Genomic DNA, 13,293 nt, shown 5'->3' on the forward strand with positions numbered 1-13,293 from the left:
AGTACCGTGTTGGATATTCAGTATTCATTCTTTCACTCGTCCTGTAAGTGCTTCCTCCAGTTATCTTAGCCTTTTGATGCTACAGGAGCAGCATTATGGGACATCCTGCAATGAAATATTGACCAAATAATGCACCTGAGGGAGTAGCAACAGTCTTCCAACGCTGATTTTTTATTTTTGCATCAAATTTAAAGGCTTCATTTCGTTCCACTGATGCAAAAATAAAAAAAAAAACTAAGCTATGGTGAGCCCTGAAAACATTTTTATAACTGAAATTTATAGTTCTCTAATTTGACCTTTTTTTTTGTTTTGATATTTATTTATTTTCTAGACCTCCAGCAGTTTGCAAATTAAACCTGGGCCATTTATGATTATCTGTACCTAAAATGTAGTAAAAACTGGATGAATGAGTGTTGTTTGTTTTGACAATGCATGTTAAGAACAAAATAGGAACAGCTGCGGTGTTCAATAATTCCTATATTACAGTAAAAGCATCAACCAGGCAAAGCAAGTGCAACTGCTTGTCCTCGCCTGACCCAAGTTTTGAGAATTTTCACAGTAAAATCAGTATGTACTGACTCTCCCTTCATTGACTTGGAACACTTTCTACTACAATATTAAATTACAGTGCTACTATATGAACTCCATTAAGACACTATATGAACTATTAAACACACATATAAATGATCTATTAATAATGACTTGGGACTGTCACACAGCTCAGTCCCTCATCCCCTGCTGTTTCAGCGCCCTCTGCTGATGTTACTGAAGTCCAGCTCCATTTTTTTCAACCCCATGATCATTTCTGACCATTTAAATAACTTCAGCGCACAAAAAATAAAAACTGGTTATTTAAACACTTCAATTAAATTTTTTTTTGGGGGGGGGGGGTTGAAAGGCACATCAAACTTTCTCTTTTTTCCCTCATCAGTTTTAACCATTTGTACTAGTGTGCGCATAAAGCAGAGTACCAAAAGCAATAAAATAAGGTCTACGAATGACCATGCAAAAAGTGAAAAACATCCCTTCCCGCAGCCCCTCATGACTCCTACCCTCCTGACAAATAAACAATCTAAAAACAGATCTAAAAAGAATACGGTAATAAACAGAATATAATAACAGGTCTGCACCATTTGGAATAAAATAGCAATTTCAGTTTTTTTTGAGTGATACTGCAAGTTTGATATGATGTACAGTATTAGAGAGAATATACATTTTGACATTGAATTAACAAATATTGAATTACAAAATTGAAGTTGGTCATTCATTTTGATTAATTATACAGCCCTGAAAGAATAATGATAAGAACTAGTAAGTGTCACTTCATTTATAACACATAAACTACTGCAGAGAGTTGAAGCACCTCGGGTGGCTTGTGTCAGACAAGGACAGTGGTAGAGGCCCGCCTGCTTTAGTCAGAGTGTATTTTGAGGTCTACTGCATGGAATATGGTTGTTTTTGTTGTTTTTATTGTTGTCGGGTGAAGTTGGGAGGGTTGTACAAGTTGAGACCACACTGGCTGAGAACAATAGACCATCTGTGATCAAGAACAATGGTAGAGAGAGAGAGAGAGAGAGAGAGAGAGAGAGAGAGAGAGAGAGAGAGAGGGTGGAGGGGGTGATGGGGAGCAGGAGGGGAGAGATAGAGGGACTAGACTGATAGATCAATAAATACGGTGATGTTTGGAGGTGCCCCCCCCCCCCAGAACACCCCGGTTTAATTGCCCTCAAGCAAGGCACCTAACCCCCAGTTGATCCCAGCTTCTGTCCAGTGCTCTGAGGTGTGTGTGTGTGTTTCCCCCTCAGAGCTTAATGACAACAAACTGCTTGAGGCTTTGATTTCCCTTTTCACAATCCAACATTCCAGAACAAAGAGTGAAAACCATGAATTTTCATACCAGAACATTTAAAGCATTTAGCCTCCTGAGGTGCAGAGGAAGAGTCCATCACAAGCTAGAGGACTCCAAGACAAATTATACAGCAGTTTGTCAATTTAAAGAGGAATAAAAAGAGGAAATCACTCTACCATGTTCCTTCTTCTCCTTCCTGACAAGTGGTATTGAGCAACAATACGCATGAATAAAAACAAACCATTTTGCAGTGGGGGGCTGTATCTTGAACCAAACGGTGTGGCATATTGATGTTTCAAAATTCTGACCCTGAGCTCAAGGCCTTTATGCAAATAGATGAGTAATTGAATTAATCAGTATAAAGGGATTTATTATGTGGATGACGTTCTGAGGATTTAAGGTTGACATATGGTTGGTTTGTTTACCAGGATTGCACGATGACACAATAAAGAAGATAAAAAATATAAATAAATGGGAGACACTACATTGTGTTCGGGGCTTCATTGATGATTTGAAGGCATACAGGCATAAATTGGAACAGTTCTAGTGTCCCCAGCCATATTAACAAGTAATTATAACATTCTGAAAAACTCTGATCGCATTATCAAAGCAACTTTTCATTTGCTTGCTTAAGCCACTACACTTGCACAGTAACCCACAGCAGGTCAACTATGATACTGCACTGCAGCATCTAAGCTAAGCTGACAAAAGCCCCTGCAGCTTTGACGTTGCTGAACCCGGTTCAAGTAATGAGACAAACTAATTGAGAAAAACGGCATGAACACTGATGTCTGGCATGTTGGTAATAAGATGAGATGTTCAGATGCAAGCACAGAAATGTGACAGGAAAGCTTCTTCTGCACCAAAGTTATTCAGAAACACGTTAAAAAGGGAAAATACTGTTAAAACGTAAGGAAATGGACGACAGTATTATTATGAAAAATATTTGAGGGTGCTGCTTTTTTGTTGTTTTGTTTTTTTAACCACTTGCAAGTTTGTGTCGGTCCGCCATAATATTTCTTTCACGTGCAAGTGAAGTCACCTGGAACTTTGAGGTCGGAAGTGGAATTGTCTGGAATCGGGTGCTTGTTGCTCCCAGTTACACCCAGTCACTTCTCCAAGTGTAGACTGACCCCTGGTGGTGAATTCTATGTAGCACTTCAATCAGCCTACCTTCTTGTCAGTAAGTTTTGAGCTAAATGCAATGACGTAATTGTATTCTTTTATTTTGAAAGGGCGTCGTACGGAAGCGGCTCTTGGCATTTGTCATGCGCAAATTGATAATAGAGAGGAAGACGAGCACCAGTGTTTGCTTCACTCGTCGGCATTAAATTGTAAACATTTGCAACCTGGGAAGCCCTGCCTGACGTCGTTAAGATGGAAATATAAGGTAAAAATATCCTACGAAAGACATCCGCGCTCTGTCACATAGTCGTCGCTGATATTGTCAGTAAATGCTGTGTCGAAAGCGCTGACGTGAACTTAGTTGATGTTAGCATGACATTTTTTGGATAGCCTCTCGAGGTTTAATGACCTGATGCTGAGACTCGAACATGTCAGCTAACCTGTGAATGTATCGATTTAATTTTTAAAAAATTTCGCTGCCTTTAGTGCCGTACATCAACTTAAACGTGAAGTTCCAGGCTTTAGAGAATTTCCAGTAAGATTACGTTCTCTGCCCTTGTGCTAGCAATAGCACATAATGTTAATGTTACCTGACGTCCTCGAGAAATGTCTAACTCCCTTATTCGACCAACCCTAAGTTGTGTTTTTCACTAAAAAATGGACTCTAAGTTAAATAGATGCTGCCTCAAACCTCCAAATCCAATTTAAGATAAAATTCTTCTTCATACCTTGCGGTATTAGTGGCTAAGTTACATTAGCCAACTGACATTCTATCCGGGGTCTGTCTATCTGCTGAAACTGCATACAGACAGGCAGTCTCAGCTGCCTTCAAGACGCATGGTTTAAAAAGAACGAACAACGGAGCTTGTATTAATGGGATAGATAGTCAAGATTATATTAATTATGACCTACAGCTCATATTAAGTGTCGTCTTCGTGTTTTTCACAATAGTGTCCGATTTTCCTTTGTGTTCCTAACTTAATTATCTTGATCTCTCAGACAACCCCTGCGTTACGATAGGAACTTAAAATGATCCCCAGTCCTCAAATTGGTCTCAGTAGGAAACTTCTTGCCAAAGTCAATAACGCTTAAGCGATACTATGATAGTTAATTCGCTCGGCCCTTTACACATGATGAGGAGTAGAAAAACCAGTGTTGATAAAAGTGATTGTAGTCTCCAGTTGAACTTGGAGTTGATGAAATACCTGCTTGACACACTTATAAACAACTGTACATCCTAAATTGGAAAGGTAACTTTGATGGCAGGGCAGCATAATCTGATTGCAACTGGTGAGTCTGTGTAAACGGAAGAGCAGCTAAAGATTAGACTTGGTAGCTGACAGCATAGGAGTGTTACACACACTACATGATTTATTTTGTTTATTTTGTAGGTGAAACTCTAGGTGTGGGACTCTAGGTGTGGGACGGAACATTGTTCTTCAGTGCATGGACGCAAAGCCAATGCGCAGGTACATTTGGAGCATGGGGAATGTATATTTTACCTTAATGCTTCAAAGAATCTGTTTGGAATGAGTTTTTAGCAATATGGGTACTGCAGTTTTGATCATACTCAATCAGCTACATGTGTCCAAATGGCAGGGTTTTTTGGTTTTGTTTTGTTTTGTTTTTTTAGGAGCAGAGAACTCATGTCCTAGAATAAAAAGAATATTGTGCCCACAGCTCTAAGATGATAGAGGGGTGCGTTATTTGACTGTTGTGGTTACGTTTATACTGACTATGTGGTGGTCAGTGACTCCATTATGTTTGGCCTCACAAGCTGAGAACTTTGCTCAATTGCATGTAGTGATGAGAGCAGTGTGAGTTAACCTGTCCACTGGTTACATCTATTTATAGATGACAGCTATTACGTAGTTGCCAGACTGAAATCGTCAAATGTCTGAAATATCAGCTTTGATTTGGCTAACAAAGAAACTGCAATTTTATTTTATTTTTTTGTTCTCCACATCCAGGGGGCAAATTCTGAATTGCTTTCAGCTATCACAGCTCTCAACTACTCCAATGCTGAAACTCAATTACAAAACTCAGGCTCTGATTGCAGAAGTTTTGAGTTGATGCTTTAGAATATATTTGATCATTTACTTACCTGCAACCTGGTTCATTTTAAGGGCCACCAGTGGACGCCAAGACACCACTGGAATGGACATCACTAGCCGCTGTACTCTGGGGGACCCCAACAAGCTTCCTGAAGGGGTCCCCCAGCCTGCACGCATGCCCTATGTCTCAGATAAACACCCACGGCAGACCCTAGAGGTGATCAACTTGTTGAGGAAACACCGTGAACTCTGTGATGTGGTGCTGGTGGTGGGTGCCAAGAAGATTTATGCTCACCGTGTTATCCTTTCTGCCTGCAGTCCCTATTTCAGGTACAAATGTTTTCTGCCCATAGCAAGTACCAGTAGGAGCATTACACTGCTGGCAGAAGCAATAACACATTTTCTGGTTGTATCTCCTCAGGGCAATGTTTACTGGAGAGCTTGCAGAAAGCAGGCAGACTGAAGTGGTTATCCGTGACATTGATGAAAGAGCTATGGAGCTGCTTATTGACTTTGCCTACACTTCACAGGTAATAATAGTGTTTTTATGGAAGACGCAATATATGCTTCATTGTGGTTTAATGAAAATCTGTTTTAAATATGACTTCAATGTCTTTGTTTTGTTTTGTTTTTTTTAATTTATTCAGTCTTAGTTGCACAGTTTACCTACAATTGTTCAGGTAGAATGACAGGTGTCACAGGCTGCTGTAGGATTAGCTTCCATCCATGTTACAGCTTTGGTTTGAACTACACAAGAATGGCCTGGAAAAGGTGCAGACCAAAAAGTAATATCAGAGAAAATACCTGTTCTTATCTCATCTAAGATTAAAAGATGTCCAGGGACTTCAGTCTGTTACAGACCGTTTGTGGTGATCTCTGATAGCCTTGACACTCAGTATGTTTACATGCTGTTTTGAAAAAGTCCATTTATGGTGCCACTGTGACTAAAACTAGATTTTATTTAAATTCATTTATTAATCTATTTGAAGTCATACTTCTCTAAGTTGGACGAAGATACCTACCTTCTGCTGTGAAGGAACGATTTCCTCAGGCATGTAAATAATTAAATTCGAGGCATTCTGTGCATGTTTTGTGAGTCCCTATACGCCACGCATTTCTGGGCAGACAGGAGAAATGTACAGCGCTGTAAAGTTATCAGCTGGAAGAAGGTCTGATTGCAACCAGCCCAAGGGAGGTATACCACATCCTTCTGTTCTGGAGGCAGACATACTTCTGACAATAAACCAGCTCTTCCTGGTAATTGTATTCTGGCAGAATGATAGATGTCAGAACAAATGGCCTTGATGAACTAGAGCTGTATCTTGATTGCAACTGTGGATGTAAAGCATCTGACTGACACAATGAGACACATGCTCTGTCTTCTCCTTTGAAACCATACCAACATTTTCAATACTGTGCCTTTAAACTAAGCTCCAACAGTCTCTTACTGCCACAAGGTTTTCCAGCAGTGTTGAAATTGGTTCATTTCATTTTATGCCCATGAGAAGATTGCTGTGCTTTCAGCCGGACTGTTTGAAATGTTTTACAACTATTTTACATCACTTTGCTAAAGTGCAGTCAAACCTGTTGTCACAGAGACACCATAATTACTGTAATGTGGATACACAGGGACGCAGGAGAGACACTCTGCTGCGTTCTCCTCGTGCCTTCTGGTAACCCTCTGCACCTGAAGGAGGACATAGTTGTCAAATGTAGCCATAGGATCAATTTGTGCTGAAGTAAAATGGACATGTTAATTTATCCAGCTTATTTGTACAGTATAACAAACTGCAAGTGCATCTCTTTGCAAGATGTGTTTTAACAGCAAGAAAGAGACAAAATGCCTATTGAAATTCTTTGGGACTTAAGTCTGTAATGTTGATGTGCCTCAGCTAATTGATGCATCATGCTGTCCTCAGAAATGTGATGTCTGTAAGAGTGGAGGCCAGCAAGAGGCTTCTGTTACCTGTAGATGGCTCTATGTACAAAGGCTCTGATGTCCTCTACTCACAGGTGACTGTAGAGGAGGGGAACGTTCAGACTCTGCTCCCTGCAGCCTGTCTGCTCCAGCTTGCTGAGATCCAGGAGGCCTGCTGTGAGTTCCTTAAGAGGCAGCTGGATCCCTCCAACTGTCTCGGTATCAGGGCCTTCGCAGACACCCACTCCTGCCGTGAGCTGCTCCGCATCGCTGATAAGTTCACCCAGCACAATTTTCAGGAGGTAAGGGAGCATACTGAACTAAAATAAATATGAGCACTCACTACAGTTATTTCAGATTTCAAAAGTCAGTTTATATGGTTTTTGAATTGATGTGTCTGTGTTTTACACCTAAACAATGCTTAAATTTGGGGGTTAAAAGAAAGTGGAGCGATAAGTATTCAGCAAAATGTACTTTAAGTTTTAGAAAATTATGCATCACATGTTTATTACCTCATTGACATGATCCATGATGAAAGCTGATTTCAACAAAAATCTTGAGTAGTAGTTATATGGTTTATCTGCATATTAAAATGTTGATAGATAATGATATATCTGTATTTTTATGTAAGAAGTATTGATCTGAAAAATCTGTCATGAACACTTGTCTGCTCTGCTTCATTGTCTTGACAGGTAATGGAAAGTGAGGAGTTTATGCTGCTGCCTGCCAACCAGTTGATTGACATCATTTCCAGTGATGAGCTCAATGTGCGAAGTGAGGAGCAGGTTTTTAACGCCGTCATGGCGTGGGTGAAGTACAGCATCCAGGAACGCAGACCACAGCTACCCCAGGTTTGCCTCTGAAAAAGCAATCAGTCACATCTAGGGTACTAAGCAGATAAGAGCCAGATCTTAATATAACATTTAGAACTGGAGGGCACTCGGGCCAAGGTAAAATCGAAAAAAATGCTATTTTTCAATTGTTTTGGCTACTTTATTAACCAACCCTGCCATCAGATAGATGGACAACACTGAAAACTCTACCTCCTTGACAGAGATCATAAGGCAACTTTGAGAGTGACATTGATTCATGCTGCACTTTAGGTCTTGCAACATGTTCGTCTACCGCTACTCAGCCCGAAGTTCCTGGTGGGCACGGTTGGATCAGAACCTCTTATCAAGAGTGACGAGGAATGCAGGTAATGCAAATACATTTTTAATGCTGGGAAAATGTCGCTCCTTATTCAGGAATCGTGCAGATGTCAGAAAAGAGAGAATTTGTCACGATTCTTGTCGCTAATGTTGCGCACTGTGTATTGACTGCTTTTCCTCTTTCTTGGCTGTGTTTTAGGGACCTGGTTGATGAAGCTAAGAACTACCTGCTGTTGCCACAGGAGAGGCCGTTGATGCAAGGCCCTAGAACCCGGCCAAGGAAACCCATTCGGTGTGGAGAAGTTCTTTTTGCAGGTCAGCATGTTAAAGCAGTGAAATGGAACCCAGTAAATTATTTCACTTTTCTAAGAATATTGGTTAGCCATGACAAGCTGGAGGCAGCAGCTTCACATAAATATTAGAGTATTTTCAAAGTAAATATGTATTTTCTTGTTGCTCTAATTGTATATTACATAATCTTTGTAGTTGGAGGTTGGTGCAGCGGTGATGCCATTTCCAGCGTGGAACGTTATGATCCTCAGACCAATGAGTGGCGGATGGTTGCGTCAATGAGCAAACGGCGATGTGGAGTTGGCGTCAGTGTTCTGGATGACCTGCTGTATGCTGTGGGAGGTCATGATGGCTCGTCCTACCTTAATTCAGTTGAGAGGTATAATCTTAACACATATAGATATATGTAACAATTAAACCACTAGTTTTACAGGAACAGATTCAAAATATAGGTTTGTTTTTTGTTTTGTTTTTACACTGAGCTTTTCAAAGCAGTTTGTACAGAGCAAAATATTCGACTTCCACGTAGAAGACTTCTGAAACTGGCTAGAATTTGTGACTGTGAGTCTGCTTGGTCCAGATACGATCCAAAGACCAACCAGTGGAGCAGTGATGTGGCTCCCACCAGCACCTGTCGCACCAGTGTAGGCGTGGCTGTCCTCGGCGGATATCTGTATGCTGTGGGAGGACAAGACGGGGTTTCTTGTCTCAACATTGTTGAAAGGTATCATTAAATTGATGCGTAACTTGTTTACAAATCTTAAGTTTTGCATTAATATTTTAGTGGAGTACAGTTCTGTCATGACTTTCTGTAAGACGGTGCTAACATGTTCTGCAGGTATGATCCTAAGGAGAACAAATGGACTCGCGTGGCCTCGATGAGCACCAGGCGACTGGGTGTTGCCGTTGCTGTGCTCGGAGGATTTCTGTACGCCGTAGGAGGGTCTGATGGAACGTCACCATTAAATACAGGTGTGTTAGGGATTCATGTGGGACATTCAGCTTTCCTGCTGATATTTAATTGCTTGGATGTGTGTGTCTTCTGTATATTATGGAAATGATTACCAGATAGCTTTTGAAACAAAGTTGCAAAAGCTGAGAATGTCATTGACAAGCCTACAAAGTGTCCAACACATAAGTAAAAATTAACAGATGTCAATTTTCTATGCACCTCTGGGATGACTTTAATTCTTAACCACATAACATAATATAATATAGGCTGAATTTCATGTAGATTTTAAATGGTTCATTGAATTTTTGTGCTGCGATCCTAAATTAAAAGTTAACCTGGAGCACAGTGTTTGTCTCCATTTTAGGATTTTGGTTGAATTGTTCAAACACAAGAATGCCAAAAATGAAATGAAATAAAGGAATGGGGGGGGGGGGTTAATGAATTTCAGAATTTGTAAAAGGGATTTGAATTTTTTTTTTTTTTTTTGTATATCCACCTCACTACTGGGTCACTGAAAGAATATTCAATGCAGTTATTTTCTTTTTTCCCCTGTTATTTATTTGTCCTTTTCCTCCATTATTTATCGTTCTCAACAGTGGAACGTTACAACCCTCAAGAGAACCGCTGGCACACAGTGTCTCCCATGGGGACAAGGAGGAAACACCTCGGCTGTGCGGTGTACCAAGACATGATTTACTCTGTTGGAGGAAGAGACGACACCACGGAGCTGAGCAGTGCTGAGCGTTACAACCCCAGAACCAACCAGTGGTCCCCAGTAGTCGCCATGACATCCAGACGGAGCGGGGTGTGTGATTTTGTTGTTGTTTTGTTATTGTCAGCATAGTCCTAGCTACTGCTTCAGTCATACCAATAAGTAGACTATATGCATTTAAGTATTCCATTCATGTATTTGACCTGATGAGGATATACATGTATGTTCCATGCAGAATGATGTAGTGTGTGTCCATGTCTGAAATGTACCTGGTGTCTGTAGGTGGGCTTGGCTGTGGTCAATGGTCAGTTGATGGCAGTAGGAGGATTTGATGGAACGACGTATCTGAAAACTATAGAGGTTTATGACCCTGATGCCAACACGTGGAGGTGAGCAACTAGCAGCATAATGCTAACAACACTGACAGCTGGGCATTGTTTCTTATTGTAACTCAAAATATCCCTTAAGGTGGTAATGTTCTAATTTAATTTTAGGTAGGAGTTTCTTTGTTGGTCATGACTTGGTGTTGCTAGCAGCAGGTTACACCAACTTTAATCTCCCTATCTGTTGTTTTTGAGCCAAGGCCTTAATGTTTTGGATCAGGTTGCTTGTGGTGTCAGATGTAGCTCTTATTTTAGTGTGTCAGGTACATTTTTATTTTGCATAGCATTGTTTGTGCCTGTAGCTACACTTAAAGAATATGACATGACTGTAAGACTTGCACATTTGCACTTTTCCTATCTGATCACTGGACTTGATTCTTTTATTTCCTTCCAGGTTGTATGGGGGCATGAACTACCGCCGGCTAGGTGGAGGGGTGGGCGTCATTAAAATGACTCACTGTGAATCCCACATATGGTAACACCACTGCCTGCAGACACACACTTGCTTCTCTCCACATTGCGATGGATGCCTCTTTTCACTGACTCTCATACCTCCATCAAAGACGGTTATTCATGTCAGGATGTGAGGAATGTTTTTGAAGGCGGGGCGGGGTGGGGTGGGGGGGCCTTAAAGTGGAACAAACTTTTGAACTCTAGCTCATCTCTACTTCAAGGTCATTAACTTTTAAAGCCCTTGTTGTGTTAAGTGATTGACCATGATCACCACAAAGTGCACTGAGAGCACACGTCTACCATTTAAGCCTCCAGATTGGAGAGAACTTTGAGTTATGTCTTTCTCCGGTGACCATCACCATGTTTTCACCTTCAAAAGTCTGAACGGAACTGTGAGAAATTGGCGTGTGATGGACGGAGATCAACTTGTTGAAGATCATATTGTTTCTGAGCCTCACAGGAGCTGAGAAGTTCAAAGGTCATGCAAAATCAAGACAGCCCCTCACTCTCTCTGTTGCTCCGATCACTTCCTGGTGAGGACGACTACAAATGGGGGGGGGGGGACGACAACGACAGTGCAGCCTCCAGCCGACCAGCAAACCTTCACCTCTGAGACTGGAGGTCAATACATGTTCTACCATCCTGTGTCAGCATGTTTAGTTCCGACTCCATTGATGCTTTCAGTTTTGGTCAAAATTGTTTGTTGGAGCTATTTGGGCGGCCGGATGTGAACTTAACACAGGTGATAGAGAAAGTCTTTTTTTCATGTTTCCATGTATTATTTAATGGGAATATGTACCTTGTTCATTTGAAATCATTGAAAACTCTGGTTGCTGACATCATGCTGCCACAAGGAGTCTGACCCCCTGAAAATAAGGAGCTTGTGATTCTTGCGGTGTGAGTGCACATTCAGGGTCAACACTACCTATTCTCTTGTGATCCAACACCTGCATCATAGTTGCAAATTGTTTGTGAGCTGACGCAAAGACGGTCAGTGTGAAAGCAGGCAGAGGCCGTTAGACACTTATGCTTGTTAGTCCGTCACTCGTCTGAGGTTAAAAAAACACTAAACTGTGGTTGTATTTTCACGTTGTTCAGCCTTGTATTCAACATGGTGATGAGTCAAACCAATTTCAGCTGCAGCAAAGCCGGCTGTGTTTCACTTTCAGTTCAGACACATTAATGCAAACTGTTAAAGTTCACAATGATTGACCAATGTGGTAGATGTGACACTATTCTCTAGCAATATGGCACCAGTTGTTCTGAGTCATTTAACTTGAGACCTGTGGAATTTAAAAAAAAAAAAATAAAGATCCCGCCATAATATTACTGATAAAGAAACTTTGGGGTTCAGTGGCAACATCTGTCCTGCACCAAACTGAAAACACAAACTGCATTTAAACATACAGAGAGAATATTTGAGCCACATGTGATGTTATCCTGTTCCTTGCCGTCACACGATCTGATTTGGTGATTCGACATAGTAATCGCACCACCCGCTGGAGGACAGTGGCAGTGCAGCTTTTAAAGAGGTCCCTACTTGTGTAACTTGACTCACTCAGTGTAAAACAGTTGTGAAATTTATTTGAATTCGTTTTCTCTAAAATTGATTGCACTGTTATGGGGGAATGTGTGTTTTTTTTTTAATTATTTTAAATGGGTGTTGGAACAGTTCCGTTTCATTGGGTGGAGTCACCACAGGTTTTTGTTTTTGTTTGTTTTGAAGCTGACATTTCAGGCCACGGAATGAGATCCTGGATGATGTGCAGACGTAACTTTGTTTTACACGTATTGAAATGTTTTATGTCTTAAAAGTGTGTGTGTGTGTGTGTGTGTGTGTGTGCGTGCATCGCTACAAAGACGGTTTGTAAAGCAAGTGACAGCAGGAAAATGACAGTTATGCATTAATATCACCATTTCATGAGGGAGCAGGTCTATACTGGGGCAATTCTAGATTTGTTTTCTCTGCTCGTGGAAATTCAAGTCGCAGGTTCACAGTTATGTACACAATGTAGTTATGCAAGTGTTTGTCTTGGTAATGACATGCCTGTGCTGTAAGTGAGGAATGTTGCCATTTAACCATTTCATGCAGTTTTACCTGATATGTGTAGTTAACACTCAGTTTTCATGACAAAGTGGGTCATTGTGATTTGTAAGCTGAGTTTTCCTGCTTCTTAATTTTTCATTGCCACACAATGACAAGTTGAACTGCTCCACTGTTGTTACAACCTTGTTGCTATTTAATGTTAATGTGAGAACAATGTTGGTTGTTTATTTTCCCCATATTATCACCTTCTCGTGTCTGAACGGCTTTTAAAATCCCCCAAGTGTTCAGACCCACAGGATTTGAAATCAATATTACAGATGCAAAAAAATGTGCAAGAGAACAAAGAGAGAACAGATGA

General features: G+C 40.8%; 1 protein-coding gene across 2 annotated transcripts; it reads left to right on the top strand.

Annotated features, from left to right (window-relative positions):
• The first annotated feature begins 3,088 nt into the window (after window positions 1-3,088).
• klhl20 (kelch-like family member 20) lies at window positions 3,089-12,518 on the top strand. 2 transcript variants are annotated; one of them, XM_086203878.1, is made up of 14 exons: window positions 3,089-3,239; window positions 4,366-4,443; window positions 5,101-5,358; window positions 5,450-5,558; window positions 7,042-7,248; window positions 7,639-7,797; window positions 8,050-8,144; window positions 8,297-8,412; window positions 8,584-8,767; window positions 8,969-9,112; window positions 9,227-9,360; window positions 9,937-10,145; window positions 10,335-10,441; window positions 10,830-12,518. In XM_086203878.1, exons 2-14 carry the CDS (start codon window positions 4,421-4,423, stop codon window positions 10,912-10,914), a joined length of 1,830 nt encoding a protein of 609 aa, XP_086060004.1. In that variant the 5' UTR covers window positions 3,089-3,239; window positions 4,366-4,420; the 3' UTR covers window positions 10,915-12,518. The 2 variants fall into 2 exon arrangements, with proteins under 2 accessions (XP_086060004.1, XP_086060005.1); XM_086203879.1 differs by lacking the exon at window positions 4,366-4,443 and having other exon boundaries at window positions 3,121-3,239.
• The last annotated feature ends 775 nt before the right edge of the window (window positions 12,519-13,293 follow it).

Source organism: Aulostomus chinensis, chromosome 5, assembly GCF_037954235.1.
Source record: "Aulostomus chinensis isolate RoL2024-O1b breed Wild chromosome 5, RoL_Achi_v1.0, whole genome shotgun sequence".
Taxonomy (NCBI): Eukaryota; Metazoa; Chordata; class Actinopteri; order Syngnathiformes; family Aulostomidae; genus Aulostomus; species Aulostomus chinensis.

What these genes read in the sequence shown, in the direction of transcription:
- klhl20 (XM_086203878.1), top strand. Translation starts at nt 4,421, where the DNA reads ATGGACGCAAAGCCAATGCGCAG. An exon ending in TGTCTCAACATTGTTGAAAG is followed by an intron (nt 9,113 to 9,226) that starts GTATCATTAAAT and finishes CATGTTCTGCAG; the next exon opens with GTATGATCCTAAGGAGAACA. An exon ending in TGACATCCAGACGGAGCGGG is followed by an intron (nt 10,146 to 10,334) that starts GTGTGTGATTTT and finishes TGGTGTCTGTAG; the next exon opens with GTGGGCTTGGCTGTGGTCAA.